Source organism: Rhinopithecus roxellana, chromosome 17 (assembly GCF_007565055.1).
Source record: "Rhinopithecus roxellana isolate Shanxi Qingling chromosome 17, ASM756505v1, whole genome shotgun sequence".
Lineage (NCBI taxonomy): Eukaryota > Metazoa > Chordata > Mammalia > Primates > Cercopithecidae > Rhinopithecus > Rhinopithecus roxellana.
In genome coordinates, this window is record NC_044565.1 from 53,618,108 (window position 1) to 53,639,304 (window position 21,197).

General features: G+C 51.6%; 1 protein-coding gene across 5 annotated transcripts in view; it reads left to right on the forward strand.

Moving 5' to 3' along the window:
- Positions 1-20,837, forward strand: part of EIPR1 (EARP complex and GARP complex interacting protein 1) — a 169,813-nt gene extending 148,976 nt beyond the window's left edge. For 3 of the 5 annotated variants that reach the window (XM_030921127.1, XM_030921128.1, XM_030921130.1), the window contains 4 exons: positions 12,877-13,094; positions 15,805-15,972; positions 17,467-17,634; positions 20,288-20,837. In XM_030921127.1, coding sequence (XP_030776987.1) covers positions 12,877-13,094; positions 15,805-15,972; positions 17,467-17,634; positions 20,288-20,462 — 729 coding nt within the window. In that variant the 3' untranslated portion in view covers positions 20,463-20,837. The other 2 variants (XM_010357903.1, XM_030921129.1) reach the window with 2 other exon arrangements.
- The last annotated feature ends 360 nt before the right edge of the window (positions 20,838-21,197 follow it).

A 21,197-nucleotide genomic window follows, 5' to 3' on the forward strand; every position in this document is an offset into this window, starting at 1 on the left:
TGGGACAGGGAGAATTGCTTGCACCTGGGAGACAGAGGTTGCAGTGAGCCAAAATCACACCACTGCACTCCAGCCTGGCGACAGAGCGAGACTCCATCTCAAAAAAAAAAAAAAAAAAAAAAAGAAGGGGGAGGTAAACCGTGAGAAGACCTGAACACGGAGAATGGGACAGCAGCACCGGGACCTCCTCAGCTCGCCTGCAGACATGGTTTTCTTGTCTAGAAATCAAGCATGCTCACCCCTGCGTGTGGCTGTCATTGTCGCGGGGGTGTTCATTGGCAGCTCCTTGTCCTAGTGTCTGTCTCCTGTCCTCTGTGGCAACACAAACCAGGACAAGCCTCACTCCCCAGCCTCTCTGCAGCCTGGTGTGGCCGTGGGACTGTGTTCTGGACAAACATGTGGGTGGGACGGGTGGTTCATCCTGAAGGAGGAGACGTTCCCTTCGCGTTTTAAGTGTCTGCTCCTGAGAGGTGGAGGCGGCTGGCAATGTTCTTTCCTATTCTGTCACTTTTCTTTTCCTCTTTTTAGTAGGGTCTTTTTCAGAGCAAAAGTTTTTTTTTTTTTTTTTTTTTCCAGAACAGTTTTAAGTTCACAGCAACATTGAGTGGATGATACGGAGATTTCCCACAGCCTCCCCCACTCTCAGCATAGCCCCTGCTGGTGTGGGACCTTTGTTATCACTGATGAACCCACACGGGCACATCACCATCACCCAGAGCCCCTCGTTGACATTAGGGCTCCCTCTTGGTGCTGGACGTTCTGTGGGTTTGGAAAAATGTGTCCTGACGCCTGTCCTCCACTGTGGTGTCACACAGAGTTCTTTCACGGCCCTGAAAATCCTCTGTGCCCCAACGATGATTCTTTCCTCATGCTCTCCCTCCAAGCCTTTTGCACACCCGATGTTTTCACCAACTCCATCGTTTTGCCTTTTCCAAGATGTCACAGAGTTGGGACCATACAGTGTGGATGGTTTTTAGATTGGTTTCTGTCCCTTAGAAATAAGCAGCGAAGGTTTCTCCAGGTCTTTTCATGGCTTGAAAGCGCATTTATTTTTATCATTGAGTAATGCTCCATTGTCCGGAAGGTTCTCCATGTCGATGAAGGTCAGTTTGTCAGTTTTTCCTTTTATGCATTTTCCCTTGTCCCAGGGCTGAGAGCTGAGATGACTTGGATGCTGAAGATCGTCGCCTGCTTTCTCCGGAGGGGCCGATTGCTGTGCATTTGACAGTGATGTCATGGTCCACTTTGGTTAAGAGGCACAGGGTGTCTGGGCCTCCTTCCACCACCCTCGCCATGCGGGGGGCATGGAGTCCAGGCTTCCCTGTTGTGGGGGTAGTGCAGACGTGGTTTTTCTGGGCCGCTTGTCTGGAGTACGTGGTTACTGTCTAGAGGTTTTGTGTCCTCCTCAGCTGCCCCTTTTTGAATACGTGGCCTCCAGTGGGCTCTTCTGGGGCCTTACTTGGTGTTGTTTCCTGGCTGCCCACTTCTTCAGCTCCAGGTCTGGGGTGAATGAGGCAGAAGGAGACCCCAGGGAGCCCCACCGCGTGTCTCCTCCCATGAGTCCCCTCGTGGGCCTGCCCTCTCTCTCCAACTTTCCAATCACCCTCTGTTGTATGTGCAGTGTCCAGGCTTTCATTGTACTTAGTCAGAGAAACACGGAATGGTGTACGCTCTGCCTTCCTGGCAGCAGGTGTCCCGGAAAAGGTGGCGCCGGTCACCCACTTCCACTAGTTGTTCCCGCTTCTGGAGACCTTGATAATATGAGAGCTCTTCCCTTGTGCAATTAGAGGGAAGAATCTAAACATTCCAAATGAGCGTGCATGGACCCTGTGTGTGCCGTCATTCCCAGGCTGGAGCCCGTGTGGGGAGGAGGAACACCGGAGTGGGGGAGCAGGGATGGCCCCAGACGCCTGCACCTGCCACGAGCCTCACTCATGCAAGAACCCACCACAGGCCTCACGCACGGAAGAAGGACCCACCACAGGCCTCACGCACGGAAGAAGGACCCACCACGGGCCTCACACACGGAAGAAGGACCCGCCACGGGCCTCGCACACAGAAGAAGGACCTGCTGAGTGTTTCCTGGGGGATTTGGTGTTGAGTTATGACTGCAAGAAGTCAGCCACGCCCCAAGCATACCAGAATGCCATGGCCAAATTCATTCAACAGATACTCAGTGAGCTGACTTTGGAGAGGGTAGTAAGGACTTCTCCCAACACATGGTCATTTCTCACTATTTTTAAGTAGTCCTTTTAAACAGAGACACAGACCTCGTCGTCATATCGTTGGGCCCCTCCCAACTGACAGATGAGGAAAGCTAATGGACGCAGAGGAAGTTTCTGAAGGTGACATGGTCTGAGTGCCAGATTTGGGGCTGCGGGTCAGATCTGATGCCCTGGGAGTGAGTCCCACCCAGGCAGGAGCCAGGAGTCCCACCAGGCTCCTGCCTGCCCAGACCTCTCCTGTCCTCCTTCAGGTCTGTGAGGTTCTCAGATAACTTGCTCTTATTTGAGTATCTTGAATGATCAGTGACATTTTGTCCCATGAGCATGAATTTGATTTTTGGAAAAAGTTGATTGGAACAAAATCTGGTAAATAAAATAGGTAGGCAAGCTTTGCAAAAGCCGATTAGTGGAAAACGGGTTAAAACCACATGAAAACCGATTTCCTTGTGAGACTCATAAAAAGACATTCCAAAATATTTTGAGCAGAGACTTTGTCATTAAAATAAATGTCACCTTTATAGCCAGGGGTTTCAGACAATGGCCAGTGAAATTTATGTTTTGGATATTTGTTTTTTGTATACATTATATATTATATATATATATATTTGGATATTATCTTTAAGAAAATATGTAGTCAGTGATTTACTAAGTTGCATATTTTGATATCATAGTATAATTTAACCAAGTTGCATAGTTTTAATATCATAAAACTACATATATAGTTTGATTTTGTAAATATTGGAGCTCACTAGCATTTTCTTTTTAGTCTTCCACTCAGATCTTGAATAAAATTCATTAAAACACAAAAGTGGCTATAGGTGCTGGTAGCTCTAGTTGCTAGAGAGCAACTGAGTGTCTGCTTCCCAAGCTCTTCAAAGACTTTTTTCTGGTAATACAAAACAAATTATGTATTTTTAGAACCAGGCCGCTCACCTGGTTCTAGAAAGAAAGAGGAGCCGCTCACCCTGGGAAGCTTCGGCACAAGCTCTCTATCAGCACCCTGTTCTGAGTGCCTGCCATGTCCGAGGGCCACCTGAGCTGTGACATGCTGCTGGAGCTTTGCTGGCCGACACAGAGCCTCTGCCTTTTCTAATGTGCCATGCGGTTAGAGGGCCTGCAGTATCTAGATGATGCATTGAATGTAAGATTTCAGGTTTTGCTGGAATAGCTGGGACAGGCACGGGTCAGTGGAAGGTGCACAGAATCCAGTACGACCTGAGCTGGGGGCGGCAAGGGAGGCCCGGAGGCAGTAAGTCCTCCTGTAGCTGGGGCAGCAGTGCAGCCTGCAAAACCAGGTCCCCTTCCTGCCACTCCTTAACAGTGTGACCTGGGACATGTTCCTTGGCCTGACCAAGCGTCAATTTAACAGTGGAATTACAGGTTACAGGAGAACAGCGTTTCTCACAGCAAGCACTTAGTGCGTGCCTGTCAGGTAGATGGATGGGCAGATGGGTGGACGCATGGATGGGTGCATGGGTACATGGATGCGGATGGAGCAGCTGTAATACATGATCTCCAACACTGAGCCATGGGCGAAGGTCACCCAATAGGAGGGTCACCAAGAAGACCCTCGTGCAGAGGCAAGACAGAACTTGAGGTCCCAGAAAGCAGTCTGTGTCTCCTTCATAATTGAATGACTTTCCCCAAAGTCAGCAAGTGATCATTCCATTTCAGACACGAGGGACCCGGCGTGCTTTCATGACGCGCTGCTCCCAGTGTCTTCTGCCCTCACTACTCTTTTGAAAAGATATTTTTCCCTCTCCCAAGAATTGCCTCTAATTAGACCCACCTCTCCAACAGATCACTAATGTCTAATTGGGGTTGCAGAGATATTTTTTATAGTTTAGTCTATCTTGGTAAAAAAAAATTCAGATCTGTGCTCATGGCCTTTCCAATTTTGAGTGTGTAAAACTGAGGTCAAATCTGCATTTTGGGGTTGAAGACACACAGTTTTTCTCCAGAAACAGAGCTTAGATTTTGGTGTAGCAAAGGAGGAGTGAAAAAACCCTTTGAGTTCTATTCTTCCTACAAATAGAATCCTTTTAGAAATAAACTAAAAATAAGTTTGAAACATCACGTCCTGTCACCTCATGGGGACAGCTGATGGCCTGTGTACATTTTCTAATACAGGAAGGCTCTACTCTTCCAGGAGGCCACATTGCAGACTCTCATGGGGGTCAGCTCTGTGCACCTCAGACATCGTCTCCCTGGGAGATGGTGCCCTTGATGGTGTGTGGGAGCCTGCAGCCTGCTGGGGCTCTGTGTCCCATTCAAGCTGGTTGTGCAGCATCCCTCAGGGCCAAGGGCCTACCTGCTGTGTGACCCTGGCAGGACCCACCTCCACCCTTTCTCTGGCCCCTGGTGCTACCAGCTCCTGCCATCTGGAAACAGGAGCCCCGGCAGCCAGGTATCCCACCACAAGAGCCTGGGTGTCCTGCCAGGAGAGTCCAGCCCTCCCCAGGTCCTCTTCCTTTTCTTTTTCTTCTGCATCCTGAAGGTGGCGCTGGGCCTCAGGGACTCCAGCAGATTTCATTTCTGTTGCCTCCATCAGACCCTAGCACTCCAGAAGGCAGTGTCCGTGTTCGCCCTGCAGAAAGACCGCTCAGAACTCTTCTGAATGTGCCAAGGTGCTGTTTTCTGAGTCATAGTAAAGACGAAGAAAAACATGTTGAAGATGCCTGCCACGTGCTAGGCACTGTCTGGACATTTGACATGTATTATCTCCTTTAATCCTTATAACCCTGCAGGGTGGATTCTTTAATATCATGCTGTACGTGAGTTATGGGAGCTGGAGCCAAGCCCCAAAGAGACTAAGTAACCTGCCGATGGTGGCTTACTGGGAAGCAGAGCTGGGATTCAAGCTCGGGGTATTCACGTTCAAAGCTGGGACTGGAATTCCCAACCAGAGATAGGGAAGAGAAGTTTCCAGAGGTGTCATTGGCATTCTCAAATGGGCATTCCAGGTGCAGCAGTTAGGATGTATTTGGCTGCAGGAGACAGGGAATGACTTAAACAATGAGGAATCTTTATTATCTGCTGTAACAAGAAGTATGGAAATAAAGTGATTCAGTGTCTCCGCAGCATCAAGGCCTCAGTTGCTGTGCATCTTTCCACTCTGCCATATCCACGTGTGACTGCTTTCTGCCTTCGTGACTGCAAGGCAGCTGCAGCAGTTCCAGCCATCACATGCAGACTCCCACAATTCCTGTGCTGAGAAAGCAGATTTCTCTGCATTTCTGTTTGTAAGGAAAGCCTTTCTTGGAGGTGCCTCTGTCCAATTGTCAGACACAATGGCAAGTCATGTGTAAACTAGTCATTGGTGAGAACAGTTTCCTCCTGCTTGGCTCAGAGCAGTGTCAGTCCCTGAGGATGGGATGGGAGGGGCTCAGGGTGGGGTGGGCATGGCCATTTTGTGAGCCAGCCCCTCCCGCCTGCCATGCAGCCCAGGGTGCACAACCTGGGACACGCCTGCACCAGGTGCCTCATGTGTCCTGTACCCTAGAAACGCCTTGCTGTTTCTTAACCCTGCTGTTCTCTGTCCGCGGTGAGAGGGTGGTGCATGCTTCCCTCTGCTGGCCCTCCAGTTTCCTTGGTATTGGTCAGCGTGCAGGTGTTAGGGTCTGCTGTGAGCGCGGCCTGCAAGTAGTAGGGTCTGCTGTGAGCACAGTTCTACACGTAGTAGGGTCTGCTATGAGCATGGCCTGCATGTAATAGGGTCTGCTCTAAGTGCAGCCTACACGTAGTAGGGTCTGCTGTGAAAGCAGTGCTGTGTTCTCTGTGGTTTTCCTGTCCTCCAAATCAAGCCACCCTTGTCAGCTCTGTGGCTGTTGATGGCAGGAAGTACAGCTTTTTGTCTTTCAAAATCTTGTGCTGAGGCTCTTCTTAGATATGCTCCACATGAACTGCTAAAGACGATGCCAGGCACATCATTCTGCTCGTTAGGAGGTGTATTCTTTTGTTCGTGTCCCAGCATTAGTAACATCTCCCTTGAAAGTTTTGTGGGCACCTTTAATCATTCCTTTTGGACCGGGAAGCACTGAGTATTCTTCTTTAATGCTGAAAAAGATTACCGCATGCATCGCGCCCTGTGGAGTTCTTGCTGAGCTCTGTCTCCGTGTCCCCAGGAAACCAAAAAATGTGATTGATTAACCTTACAACTTACACTGTACCGTCTGCCCTGAGTAGACCCTCAGAAATTGATGGTGAAATATCTTTCAGGCTTTTATTAAAATTTACCTTCCAGACTTCTCTGCACCTGTGAGCGTGAAGTTTTCAGGGCCTGGGAGTACAGGCATTAGCATGATCAATGGAGTGGAGTCAGGAGACATTTCCTGTTTCTGCCTCCGGCTGGCTGTGGCCACAGGCAGCTCACCCGTTCTCCCTGGGTTCTAGTTTTCCCAGCTGTGGAGTAACGGGGCCAGAGCCCGCCTCTGAGCTGCTGAGATCCATCAGGGTCTCCCCTTATCTGGGGGCGTCTCCCCCTCACCTCTGGTCAGTGCCTCATGTTAGTTGTCTGTTGCTGGAACAGATGACCTCGAAGTGCTCAGCACGGCCCACGTGTGTGACCTCAGCTTTTGTGTGGATAACCTGGAATCCAAGCACACCTCAGCTGGGTCCTCTGCCTGAAGCATTCCTCGCACGAGGCTGTGTCTCAGGGTCAGTGGGCTGGGCTTGCTGCTGGTCAAATGTGGCTCCTTCTGGGCCGCTGGACTGAGGGCCTGGATTCCTCTAGCTGTTGGCCAGAGACTGCCCTCAGCTCCTAGCCATGTGGCTCCGCAGTGTGGAACTTGCCTCATCCCAGCCAGCAAGATGAAGCCCAGAGCTCTTCTCATCTAATCCACCGAGGGACCCCACCCTGCTGTGCTGGTTAGAGGCCAGCCGCTTTGGGGCAGCGACTCCACAGGCCACCAAGTCCGGGGGCCATCCCAGACGCTGCTGACCATGGGCCTCTTCTGCCTCCAGCTTCCGTGGTTTTCAGCCACCTCATGTCACAGCTTCACCTCTGCCAGCTCTGCTTTTTTTTTTTTTTTTTTTTTTTGAGACGAAGTCTTGCTCTGTCGCCCAGGCTGGAGTGCACTGGCCGGATCTCAGCTCACTGCAAGCTCCGCCTCCCGGGTTTACGCCATTCTCCTGCCTCAGCCTCCGGAGTAGCTGGGACTACAGGCGCCCGCCACCTCGCCCGGCTAGTTTTTTTGTATTTTTAGTAGAGACGGGGTTTCACCGTGTTAGCCAGCATGGTCTCCATCTCCTGACCTCGTGATCCGCCCGTCTCGGCCTCCCAAAGTGCTGGGATTACAGGCTTGAGCCACCGCGCCCGGCCCAGCTCTGCTTTTTTTATCTACCCTCCAGCTGGAGGAGGCGCCCCGACCATGGGCTCTCCCGCCCGACTCAGTGCTGTGCTGTTCCAGCCTCCTGGCCTGGTCTGTTTTGTCTCTGACTACTAGCACGTGGTTCCCCTTCAATCAGGTTTATTTACGTTACCTACCTCTCTGCTTGGTGAGGCTTTTGCTTTTGCCAGGAATGGCTCACTCCTGTGTTTCACTGATTTAGGTTCTGTCTGGTCGGTAAAGCCCATCTCAGTCCCTAAGCCTCATGAAAACTTTCCCTAGTTACTCTAACCTGGATGAGTTCTACTTTCTTTGAAATTCGTCTCAACGTACGTTATTGTCATTTACCCTGGCTTTGTCACTTGTTAGCAAGCTTTTAAAACATTGTACAATTATTTAATTGTTCCAAACCTCAGTTTTCTTATCTGTCAAATGGGGATATTAACATCTACATCATGTGACTTGTGATAATTTCACTAGGAAATGAACATAAAAGCTCAGCACAGGGCCTGACATTGAATAACTGATAACGAGTTGTATTTGTTGAGTAATTTCTTTTTGTTGCACACATTTACCTCTGCAGCTAGACAGTGAGTGTGAGAACAAAACCCACGTCTGCCATCATGGCACTTGGCACGGCCGAGGAGCTTGCTCAATAAATACTTGTTGATCACTTGCAAGGCTAATTGGTGGTTGGTTGATGGCTTAATCAACTTACTCTTTCAAAAATCTAGACAAGTCCATAAGCTGAAGGTTAGGACGTGTTTTATCCTGTGGGTTTTGGACGCAAGCAGTGCTCCGTTTTGCTGACTGAACTTCTGCAAGGAGCACTTATGGGGTTAGAAGCTGATGAAATGCAAGAGCTTGGGATGGCAGAATAGCTCTGCTGGGGACTCAGCTTGCATTGCTTGGCTCCAGGTTTTGGGCCTTCCCCTTCTGGAATGGCTCTGTGGCGTTTCCCACACATGAGTCATCAAGAACTTGTCCAGGTCACTCTGCCTAATTTGCATTACCTTCTAATAATGTGACCTTGCATTCTGTCTTCCTAAAGAGTTTCATAATGAACCAATACAGTTAGTAGAAGGATAGCTGGAACACAGTATTGATTGGTTAGAAACAGTATCCAACCTTCTCATCATATCTGCTTATTGGTCTTTTTTACTATATTCATTGTCTTCAATGAATAATCATTAACCTGATAAGCAGGTCTTCAGAAAACTGAAATAGTACCTGTAAAAAATTTCACTTGACTTGGTTTTTGTTTACCTAAAGGGAATACTACAAAAGTATTTCTTCATTCATATTGTCCACGTGGAGGTTAAGACATTGAACCTAGGTTGGGCACGGTGGCTCACGCCTGTAAACTCAGCACTTTGGGAGGCCAAGGTGGGCAGATCACAAGGTCAGGAGATTGAGACCATCCTGGCTAACACGGTGAAACCCCATCTCTACTAAAAATACAAAAAATTAGCCAGGCGTGGTGGCGGGCGCCTGTAGTCCCAGCTACTCGGGAGGTTGAGGCAGGAGAATGGCGTGAACCCGGGAGGCGGAGCTTGCAGTGAGCTGAGATTGCGCCACTGCACTCCAGCCTCGGCGGCAGAGTGAGATTCCGTCTCAAAATAAAACAAAACAATAAAATAACATAAAATAAAATAAATAAAAAACATTGAACCTAACTAACTAAGTTGCCAAAGTTAAAGCCAAAAGTTAGCTCACCCTGTGTTTCTGAAATAATGTGTACACTCAAATCATTGCTAGTCTTTGAGGTAATATTGCTACCGATTCTTCCCTTTAGGAAACTGTATTCCATCATTGCTGTTAGCAACATTTATTTTGACTTACTCCCAAATTGGCTTTTACTAAAGGTTTTCTTGTGGCTTAGCGTTTAGGGTTGTGAATTTCCCAGCTCCATTTTCTTTCTCCCTCGGTAGCTTTGCGAGGGGGACCCTCTCCTTGGCTCCTGTGTGCCACCCTGCACATTACATGGTCCCTTGGAGCTTGCTGTGGGAGCCACGCCCTCCTTCCCTGCGGTGCCTGTGCCCCCGCTCTGTGCCTGGGTCCATGCTGAGCATTCCTGGGAGCCCGCCTCCTGTGCCAGCTGGAAAAGCTGCGCCCTTGTAGCAAAAGGTAATGAGAAGGAAGAGATGCTGTAAAATCTGATGGAGTGAAATAGAAAGGTGGGAGATGCCTCTGATTTTATGAGCAGAGCACTCCCCTGTTTTGTTAACATCCCCCACTCCGCCATGGTTGATTGTTCCTGGCGAGTGCCTGGCCCGGCTGTGCCCGTCTACCTCCTTCTCCAGGAATTTGGGGTGAGGTCTAAGGGTTGGCTCATCTTTGGGTGCCTGGTCAGGGGGATGTCAGGCCCTGATGTTCCCAGTGCCTTTGCCTCCTGCCCTGTGGACATACGGGAGCCAGGCCGGAGTGAGAAAGAGAGAAACGGAGCAGGTGTGGAGAGAGGGGCCCAGCTCAGGGTGGGAGCACGTGCCTGGGGCTCGGCAGCCCCAGAGCCCAACGTAATTCCCACCTCTTGGTCCTGAGACACCCCGGGCTCCTCAGGTTCAATTTTCCTTTGCTGGCGCTAGTTCGAGTCCGGCGTCCGAGCTGCTGCACATGCTGCCGTCACCGTGCCGAGTGCACAGGCCCTGGTCCGCCTCCCTGCCCATAACCCGAGACCTGCTCAGCCTTTCTGGTTCGGTCACTCTGTCCTGCTGACAGCTGGCCTGGACCCTGGCTGTCCTCACCAAGTTCAATGCTTGGTTCCAGCCCTGTCCCCGCCGTTCTGCCTGGCGCTGCGCTGGCTGCCTTGGTGAGCCGACCAGACTCTCATCGCGCACGCCTTGGCCTGGTGTTCATGACTCAAGCTTAACCCCGCCGTGATCACACGTGCTTGCGCGTTCTGGTGTCTGCCCCTGCCACCCTCCCTGCCCTGCCCCCGTGTCCACCTTTCAGTTCTGCACAGGCTTCCCGAGGCCCCACACATGGCGGCTGCTCCAGCCTCCTCCTCTGTGCTCCTGGCATCTTCCTGCTTGGTCCTTGTGTGGGACACACGCCTGCCAAGTGTCCCCACACAGCAGGAATGCAATTAACATTTCCTGCATGGAACAGAAATAGCCCTTCAGCTTACTGTGGAGAGAGGATCAGTAAGTCACCGTTGGTACATACGACAGTAGAGCAGATAGTTTACCAGGGATGTTGTAAAACAAAGGCCCTGAGCTTTTCCTAAGGAGACGTCCTTTGACTTCCTGAAAGTCACTTGGTTGTGGGGATGAAAGTGGTGGGCCAGGGTGGGCAGGGACCTGGGCACAGGGGAGCTGGGCCGGGGGCATGCAGGAGACTCTCCATAAACAAGAGAAGGAGCCCGTCGGCAGCCATCCGCTTGGGGCTGGGAGGGAGTGGACAGGTCCACTCCTCGGCCTGCCGGTGGCCCTGTCCAAGCGATTCCTAGAGAGTTCCTCTGACCATCACTGTGGCTGTTCTTCTCCTGGCTCTTAGTGAGGCCCCAGGTGCCACCCCAGCCCTAACCCCCTTGCCTGTTCCCAGATGTGGACACACCCCCCCATGCAAGCCCAGATGCAGACACGCCCCTGTCACCTCTGCCCAGATGCAGGCATACCCACCCCGTGCCTGTCCAGATGCACACACACCCATGTCATCTCTGCCCAGATGCAGACACTCCCCTGTCACCTCTGCTCAGATGCAGACTCAACCCCCGAAGCCTGCCCAGATGCAGACACAGCCCTGTCACCTCTGCCCAGATGTGGACACACCCCCTGTGGCTGCCCAGATGCAGACACAACCTCCTCACTTCTGCCCAGATATGGAATCATGGGTACCCTGTCCCCCCAATGGGTCTCTTGTGTCCCCACCTTCTCTTGACCTCTTTTCACCACAAGGCTCTGCAAGGATGGTGGCTTTCAGTTGCCAGAAACTTTTCCTAAGCATCAGAGCAGGCTTTAGGAGTGGGAGATGAAGGTGTGGCTCTTCCTGGGCCTGAGGCCTCTTCTCCCTGACTGAGCTCAGCGTCTCATCTCTTACTGATGACGGTCCTTCTCGGCTTCTGACGAGGACTGTTTTGAGTTCTCAGTCTCTCCCACAGCCTGTTTGCATAGGACTGGGGGGGACCAGGTCTTGGAGCTCACGCCTCCAGTGGCCACCTCTGAAGTTGGGAGGCCTCTTGCTGGGAGACACAAGGAGCGTCTGCAGCCAGCCGGTGCGCTCTTTCCGGAAAGCCCTTTACCCGTGGCTTAGACGTGCCCTGTTTCTCACTGGGAACCGCCTGTCTTTCCGTTCTGAGTGGTGGTTTCCAGACAGAGCCCCTTCCTGTCTACGCAGCGGGCACTCACTGTGTAGGGACCTCCAGGCCTTGTTCACCCCAAGCCTGGGTGCCCACCCTGCCCCTGCCCAGCAAAGCCCCTTGGTAAATCTCGTGAGATGGTGAATAAACTCCAGCACCAGCTCGGTCATTGGGCCTCTCACGGCCTGTCTAGCAACTCCATTTGGACCTGCCCTCGGCCCGGCCAGGCCCACCTCACCAGCCACCTGCCCCAGGCTCCTCTCAGAGGGCTCTGAAGAGCACAGCTGGTTTCAAAGTTAACAGAATTAGTGGTGGGAACTGCGTCCCTCGGGAGGACTTGGGGGCAGGTGTGACAGAGGATCCTGGGGCAGACCTGGACCCTTCTTGCCTTTAGCAGTTGTCCTTTGCATTGAAATTCAAACCCCAAATTGAAATAACAATGTAGCCAACATGCGCAGCCTTTGTGCATGAAATCCCTGGCAGGCAGGGAAAAGAGCTGGGGATCTTCTCCAGCCTCATAGCTGGGCCCACCCTCTTTTAGGCAGGAGGAGGTTTTAGCCCTAACACCAGCCCCAGAAGGCCTTGCTGAGGTCTTCGTGGTCAGCTCACTGGCTTGGGGCGCTCTGATTAAACGCCAGGTGAAGGCCATGTGGGCCTTGAGACGAAGGGAGGGAAGAGGGTGTGTCCTGAAGACAGCATTGGAGGGACCGAAATGTGTTTGTCCCCTTGTTATTCCAGGACCGGTCGGGTGGACCTGACTTGTTTTGTCTCTTTCTTTGGGGAGAGCCAGATGTTTGAGTTGTTTTATATTGTTTTCCTTGAAGTTGGAGTTGATTATCTCTAATCACATACTTGCAAGCAAGTGCTCTTTAATGGAGGCCTATTAATATGCTTTCTATTTTTTGCTGTGCTCAGTTTTATAGATTTTCCCAAGTAAGGTTCATTTTTGCCATTTAAGGAAAGCAAACAAAGACAGAGCTTCCTAATTATTCTCAGTAATTATTTTCCGTCATGTCCTTGAATATAGGATATCCTCTCGCATTTTCTGAACAGACTTCACATTCTTCTGCTTTTCTTCTTCCTTTGGAAAACATCATGGCGCTCGCAGCTGGCCAGCTCAGCCTCCCTGGAAGGGAAGGGGCAACTGAAGTTCACCTCGGGACGGTGGAGTCCGCATCACAACTGCACCCAGGTGGCCACGGCGAACGACACCACCCTCCGCGGCTGGGACACCCGGAGCATGAGGTCAGTGGGCGCACCACGCGCGGGCCCCGCTTCCTCTCCTCCCGTAGCCAGCAGAACCGGGATGACGGCGGAGCTGATCGTGAGCCAGATGCATTTGGGGGCGCATGGTTGGTTTGTCTGCGTCGCGTTCTTGTAGGAAATCATAAATCTTCATCTTGTTTCTTCACCCCAGATGAAGCGAGCACCTCCACTGCTGTGGAACCGGCGCACCTCAGTGGCTGTTGAGTGTTCCATGTTGATATTCCCTCATTAACAGCGGTTGACGATGAAAACTAGGCGTTGGGGCTTTGGTAACACTGAGCCCTTCTCTGATGAGCCGCTGCAGGCTGACAGCTGCAGTCCCCAGGTTAAGTCTCTCCTGGGGTCGTCCTTGACCGTAGCTGTGCCTTCTGGAGACACACCTACATAGGGCAATCATAGTTTGTCATTTAAGTAATTATACCCAACAGCCAGCAGCTCTAATGGAACAAATACGAGCGAGTTTTCCGTTCCAGTTGTGATTTTGATAGGCAAAGGAGTGATGGTAGCACGTCTGTTGCCGTGGCAACGGAAGCCCACACAAGCTTTTTTAAGATACGGTTTATCCCCTCAGCACACCATGGTTTATCACTGAGCTGAAAAGACGGATGTCATGCAGTAACTCGTGTTGATTCCAGGGTGGGGGCACAACTTTAGATTTAGTTCCAAGGCCCCTCTGAAAACTCAGGGGCTAATGAAGACTCAGTCGCCATTTCCTCCCTTGTGCACGTCTGTGCAGAGGGCTTGTTTGGTTTCCTGATCAGAAGCTGGAAACCACAGACTCAGCTCGTGATGAACGTCCTGCTGAAATCCGTTTCTCCATGTCCTGTGGTCATCATGTCCTTCTTCTGCATGGTTCTTTGAAGGATATGAAGAATTTCAGTAGCTGAAGACAAGAAACTCAAAGACTGACGTTACAGACCAAACAAGCAAACAAAAAGATGCCCGTGGCTTTGATGGGCAACATCTGGCAGTGGCCTCATTTTGCCCGTGTTGTGTCTGTGGTGAGGACGTGCCAGCGCAGCCCAGAGGGTCCTGGCGCCTTCTCACTGACTGTCATTTCTCCTTTTGCAAACAGCTTTGGTTTGCACGGAGCCAGGATGCCTTTGGTGCTTTTCCAGGTGCTTTGATGCTTTTGTGTGGCAGTTACCGGCAATGGAGCATGCAGCAACCTTTAGTGAATACATCGTGCCCGTGCGACTGTCCATCCAGTTCCCTGGGAATCTGCCAAGTTTTTAATTTTCTACCTTTGCCTGTTTCCCTTGAAAGATTTAAAGGTTTAGGTATTATATTTTAGGGAAGAAATACTAAGATATTGAAAAGGTGCAGGATATAAAAACCAGAAGATTTAAAAGTGGTTTAGGGCTGGGAGTTCTAACGTGAGAGAAAAAAGAGGAAAGGAATTGAGTTCATCTACCTTGGAGAGTGGAGAACAATGACGGTCTTCAGATAAGTGAAGCAAATGACAAGGCACAGAAGTTCCCCATTGCTCATCAGCCCCACTGAAGCCTGCGGGTGAGGAAGATAAGCAATGCAGGAGTGATTTCAGTCCCGCCCACGGCAGTGCTGGTGAGGCCGTGCAGGCAGGAGCCGCTGGGCAGTGCCAGGCCATGGGGTCTTTGCTTTCCCGGTTGCAACCTTTTGTTTCAAGCCACTGTCCAGCTCCCCCTCCCCCGGATGACCTGCCCTCTGGGATTCATGACATCAGAGGCCATAGGCAGGATATTATGACTTCAGACCCTGCGAGGAGCAGCCAAGGACCATAGGATCCAGGGCAAAGTGAGGTGTGTGAGTGCGTGTGTGCACGTCTGCCCTCTCATGTGTGGATGTGTGCGTGTGTGTGTACATACATATGTGGGTGTGCACACAGATGCACACGTGAGTGTGAAAACGCATGCGCTGTGAACAGCCGTGTGACTCATTTCAAAGAGTCCCCTTCTCCTGCCCTGGAGCGAGTGGGTTGCACTGGCCACCAGCAGTGTTGGACCCGGAGCTGGTGTGGACAGTGGAAGGGTAAGCCCAGCTGACACGGCCTTTCCGGCTTCCATGGCCTTCCCCACTGCTCCTCCCTTTCTCTCTCTCTCTCTCTCTGTATATATCTATAGATAGATAGATAGCTGGCCCCTTCCTGCTTCCATGGCCTTCCCCAATGCTCCCCACTTTCTCTCTCTCTCTCTCTCTCTCTCTAGATCTATATATAGATATTTTTGTGTGTGTATACATACATATATATATGTATATATATATATAAAATTTCCCAACACTATATTCTACCTTCATTCCCTGTCTTTTTCTTTTCCTTCTTTACTACATCCTTCCAGAAATGTGTCAGGCATCCTGTCCAGACGTCTGCCTCACGTCCCCGTGGCGGCTGCAGCCCCTCTGGCATGCTCTCATTCTCAAGATACTAAGTCACATTTTTAATGGCTGCAAAGCAAAATGCCTTCCATGGCTCGCCCGGAGGGTTACAGATAAGCTCCTGGAGAGATGAACGTGGCCTGACCGCACAGGGTTGCTGGGATGCAGGCGCTGGTGCCAGCCTCCTCCTGCAGGGCAGGAATGCCGAGGAGACGAGAGCACCCTGGGCCGGGGGATTCGACAGGGTCCCGGGAAACCAGTCGTGCCTGCAGCACTCAGTGGCTTTGCATAATCCGTTTGCTATTTTCCTATACTGTTCTTCCTTCTCCCTCAGCCAGATCTATTGCATAGAGAATGCCCACGGACAGCTGGTGCGCGATCTTGACTTCAATCCCAACAAGCAGTACTACTTGGCCAGCTGCGGAGACGACTGTAAGGTGAAGTTCTGGGACACCCGAAACGTCACTGAACCCGTGAAGACCCTGGAGGAGCACTCCCACTGGTAGGGCCGCTCCTGGCTGCTTCAGGGAAGAGGGGATCATGCAATTGATTTTGCTAATTACTTTACCATTGGGAAAGACACAAACGAGCTTCGTTTGCGCTGCTGTGCATCATTCAGTCAACCCAGTTTTAGTTTTCCCAAAGAAACACTAATTCCAAATCTGAATGTTTGTGATTTATAAACATAGGAAAAGAAGAAAAACATTAAATTCTGTTTTCTCTTGAAACAGTGCTGGTTCAAGTATGCAAAAATAAATGGGCACAGATGTTCACGCGGCATTGTTTGTAATGCCGGAAACCTGGAAACCACCCAAATGTCCATCACTAGGGGACTGGTTAAGTAAATTAGGTGACATCCGTGCAGCGGAGATGAGGCAGCTGTCAGGAGAATGTGGAGCGTCTCTGTGTGGCTGTGGGAAGATGTCCGAGGTCACTCATTCTCCCTAACATATTATTTGAATGTTTTTAATGTGCTGGGTACTTTTTGCTAAGTAAAAAGATCAGGTTGTACCATGGCATGTACAGCATGAATCCATTTTTATGCAAATAGAACGTGTGTGCACACACAGGGGTGCACACAAGTGTGAGTGACAGAGGTATGCGGAGGAAATGTCTGAAAGAGTAAGAGCCAAAAGCTCATCAGGAATCCTCCCCCCAGTCAAAGAGGGGCATTCCCTGCATCTCTGAATCGTTTGAATTACTTATCTGAAGCTATATTGTTTTTGCAATCAGAAAGTAAAAAGCCTGGATTACTAGTGCACAGTTTTGATAAATTCAGTGACTTGCTGGAATTTCCTGTGGTCTGAGTGGCTGGGCCTCCCTGTGCCCCTGGCCATGCTGGGTGCACCTCCTAGTGTCAAGGGCCCAGCACTGTCTGCCACCCGGGCCCTGGAGGTTGTTTTGGCCTGGGCATGACTGGGAGGCAGAAACTCCCAGGCTGTAGGACCCGTGCCAGAAAGAAAGCTGATCCCAGTAGGCAAGACCAAGGACAGCCCTTGTGCCCCAGGAGGCTGCCATGCCCTGGTCTCAGGACCCACAGTCACTGCCAACTGGGAACATGCCATGAGGCTTGTTTGATATTACAGGATATCACCGTGAGGCTTGTTTGGTATTACAGGATATCACCGTGAGGTTTGTTTGGTATTATAGGATATCGCTAATCCACATGTTGCTTCTGGGGCAGTTTTTTTTTTTGTTTTTTGGGGTTTTTTTTTGGATTTTAGAAAGCTTGTCTGAAATATTGAGTGATAAGCCTTCTCCTCCTGCAGGTTTCAGCCAGCATTTAGTCTTCCCTGTCTGTCAGGACTCAAGTGAAAGCTACAGTAAACCCAACCTCAGTGGAAAACTGCCTTATGTCAGGCCCTGTGATTGAGGCTGATTGCCTGGCAGTGTCTAACGTGAGCCCCAGTCTAGTGGGGCCCTCAGAGCCGGTGTGGCGTGTTGTTGGTTGCTTGTGGGTGGCGGGTCATTTCAGTAGCTGCCTTGCCCTCTGCAGGGTGTGGAACGTCCGCTACAACCACTCTCACGACCAGCTGGTCCTCACTGGCAGCAGTGACAGCAGAGTCATCCTTTCCAACATGGTGTCCATCTCGTCAGAGCCCTTCGGCCACTTGGTAGACGACGATGACATCAGTGACCAGGAGGACCACCGTTCCGAGGAGAAGTAAGGGCATGCACTGCAAAGCGGCTCACACCATACCAGAGCCTCCTTTCCCCACAGCCATCTCCCGAGCCAGGCTGTGTAGATAGAAAGCTTCCAGGTGCGCGTCTGGGGGACACTCTCTTTCCCCACTGCAGCTGTGGAGACCCACAGTTCCAGGGCTGCCGTCATTAGCAGCCCAGGTGGGAGGCACTGCAGGTGGGTTGGGGTTAGGTGCGGTTTTAAAATAGATCTCTGTGTGTTTGTGTTTGTATTGCCTGAATGCAATAAGAATAATAATATTTTAAATCTGTAAGATTTAAAAGACTGTCACTGGTGTTCAAACTTGAGCATGAACAATAATGAGAACAAATATATCCCAATCCTCACAGCACTCCCTGTAAGAGACGCATCACAATCAGTGTCTTCACTGGCATGGATTTGAGTGTGTTGGGGTCAGGTTGTTGGCCATCAGCTCACGGGCCTTCCACTGACTGGTCGCAGGGCTGAGACTCTAGGCCAACCTTCCCAGTTCAAACGCAGGTCCTACTTCACTTCTAGATACTCTACAAAATGTGGTCAACCATGATGTGTGTTTTCTAGTCATACCATCATTGTTCTGGATTTTCCCAAAGCTTTTTCTGGTGCACTTTGATTTCCGATCCTAGGTGAGATGGGAGATTGCTAAGGGTGCCCTCTTCATGCCCACATCTGGTCAGCGGTGCAGTGCCAGGGCCCCTGTGTCCTTCAGTGGCCCACCTTCACAAGTGGCAGCTGCTTCCTGGGGGGTGACTGGGCACGACTCAGATGCAACCTCAGACATTCATGCCCCAGGTTCCAGAGGAAGGAGGTTCTGGAATAAAACCCTGTGAAGTTGGACAGTGGGGTCCAACCTCCTGAAATATGGTGGGGTCTGTCACTCTGTTTTGGGATCCTTTGCACTGTTTTTTGTCTGAATTCTTCCCCTACCCACCTGAACTTGGTCTAAAATTCCTCAGTGAGAAGACCTCTGTCTTCAGACTCTCTTCTGCAGTGGCGATGGGCCCATCTGTTTGTCTCTTGATTCTACTGGCTTTGTTTTGTTTTTGAGACAGGGTCTCACTCCGTCACCCAAGCTGGTGTGCAGTGACACGATCATGGCTCACTGCAGCCTTGAACTCCTGGGCTCAGGTGATCCTCTTACCTCAGCCTCCCAATTAACTGGGACAACAGGTGCACGGCACCATGTCTGGCTAATTTTTTATAGAGACAGAGTTTTGCCATGTTGCCTAAGCTGGTCTCAAACTCCTGAGCTCAAGCGATCTGCCCACTTCAACCTCCCAAAGTGCTAGGATTACAGGCGTGAGCCAGACTCTGTTGTTTTTCTGGTCAATCCTTAGAAACTCAAGTCTGCCGTAGAAGAGTATTTAAGCACACGCACGGTGGAGTGTGCCCAGTAGTCTCCTGGTGCCTTTGGGCCTGGCTTCCTTTACCATCCTCTCTGCCAGTGGCCCAGGGAGTCTGCACTTGCTCACCATGTCTGTCCCTGTTAGGGAGGGAGCCCGATGGGCCCGCTGGTCGGAAGACTGCTGGAGTTGTCCTCTGGGCGGCGGTGTCATGGGAGCAAGGCAAGATGGAAGGAGATGATCAGGGCTGCACAGACGTCTTAGGACACCCCTCAGTCCTGATGTCCTGCTGCATTCAGGACACCATTATTCCCCCTGAGGATTTGCACCTGGCATTTGTCACACAACAGCAGTTGACCACTGGCAGGTCCACTTTGTGGGAAGCCAACTTCCCAGTGATCGTGCGAGCTCTGGAGGGTCCGTCTTGGTGGAGGGGCGAAGCATTTTCCTACAAAGAAATGCAAAAGCAGTTCGAATGCAGTACACAAATTAAGTGGGAATTATTTTGTGAAATGGGAAGAAAGTGCCAGAGAAGCCTGTGTCCGCTGGAAAGTGGCCACTGTGAGCCAGGCAGGGCCCCTCCCCACGCGCACGCCGTATGCTGAGGAAGTGGTGGCTCTTGTGTGAGGATCCCCTGGTCAGGGCTCCCGGTGAGGGTAATTCAGTCAAGGGAGGCGAGGTGGGAAAACATCCCGGGTGAGGCCAGGCAGGTCACGCCCCTGCTGTTCCCACTGGGCTAAGGTTGTCTTCCTCTTGGTGTCATGGGGGGAAATCCTCAGCCCAGCCCCACTCCCATCCTAGCAAGGCCCCTTGCGCCCCAGCCTCTGACTCCTACACAGCCAGGAGCTGGACCAGCTGCTTCCCAGGGTCCTTTCTGCTCAAGCAACAGGGGTTTTTACATCCTGTGTTGTCCAGACACGGTGACCGCTTTCCCCAATCTTTCCGCTGAGCAAAGGAGGCCCTTGGAAGACTTCGGACAGAGTATCACCCCAGGCACCCGTGGGCCAAGGACCGAAGCAACCAAGATACCACGTGCCAATGTCGCCGATTTCCATAAACCCTTTGAGAAATGCCTGCTCCTCACGGCGACAGTGAGGGTTTCTGGGCTTCCGCAGGGACCACCCCACTGTCCTTAGTGTGGGCTCCTCTAATTCTTCCCATCCCACAGCGGAGAAAGCTGAGGCCCCGGAACCTCTCGTGTCTCCTGATGGCAGCGCTCGCGTCCTCCCTGCGCCTCTCCTGGCCGGCCCACTGGAGCTGCCGAGCTCACGTCCGTCTCTGTTGCATTGCAGGAGCAAGGAGCCCCTGCAGGACAATGTCATCGCCACCTATGAGGAGCACGAGGACAGCGTCTACGCTGTGGACTGGTCCTCGGCCGACCCGTGGCTGTTTGCCTCCCTGAGCTATGATGGGAGGCTCGTGATCAACAGGGTGCCCAGGGCCCTGAAGTACCACATCCTGCTGTGACCCCCGGGCCTGAGTTATCTGGGTTCCACTGGGTGCTTATGCTCCTGGCGGGTTCTCAAACAGTCACAGCTCTTTGGAGGTGACTCATTTTCCAGGGGATCCCTCTCTGGGAGGGTGATCCGTCTCTGGGAGAGCCGCTGTTCCCTTCCTCTAGCAGCAGCGTTTATGAATGGGGTGAATGGGGCTGTTGTCGACGGCACAGCTAACGCCTGAACCCAGCCCCTGTCGGCAGAGACGGAGCCCCACATTGTTATGGGAATAACGTTTTCTGTTTTAAGGGTGTTAGGAGTTTCACTTTTTAAAAAAATGTTCCTGCAATAGTAACTCTTCCTTCTCTTCAGAGTAAACAATGAAATAAAATAAGTCCACACTGCACAGATGCTCGGCTCATTCTTTCAGGAGCTCTGCCCTGCGACTGCATCTCCTGGGTCTTTGTCCATTTTCTCTTTCCTGACCCAGGAAAAATGCAGATGGACAGACGTGTGCTCTCCACGCCGCCCTAGCATGGAACTCCCGGGGGCCATGGAACTCCCGCTGGCTGCGGCAGTGGTGGGCACCTGGCTCGCGCCCTGGGCTGAACTGGCGTGATGCATTTTCACTGCTGGAGACACAGGCTCTGCCCGTCCTGGGCCTCTCCTGGTCTCTGCAGCCTGTCCTATGCTCTGTCCTGCCCACCTTGGCTGGTGGCCTTGGAGGTGCCGTCCTCCCTCACCGGGGAGCTTGGGGTTGGGCTGC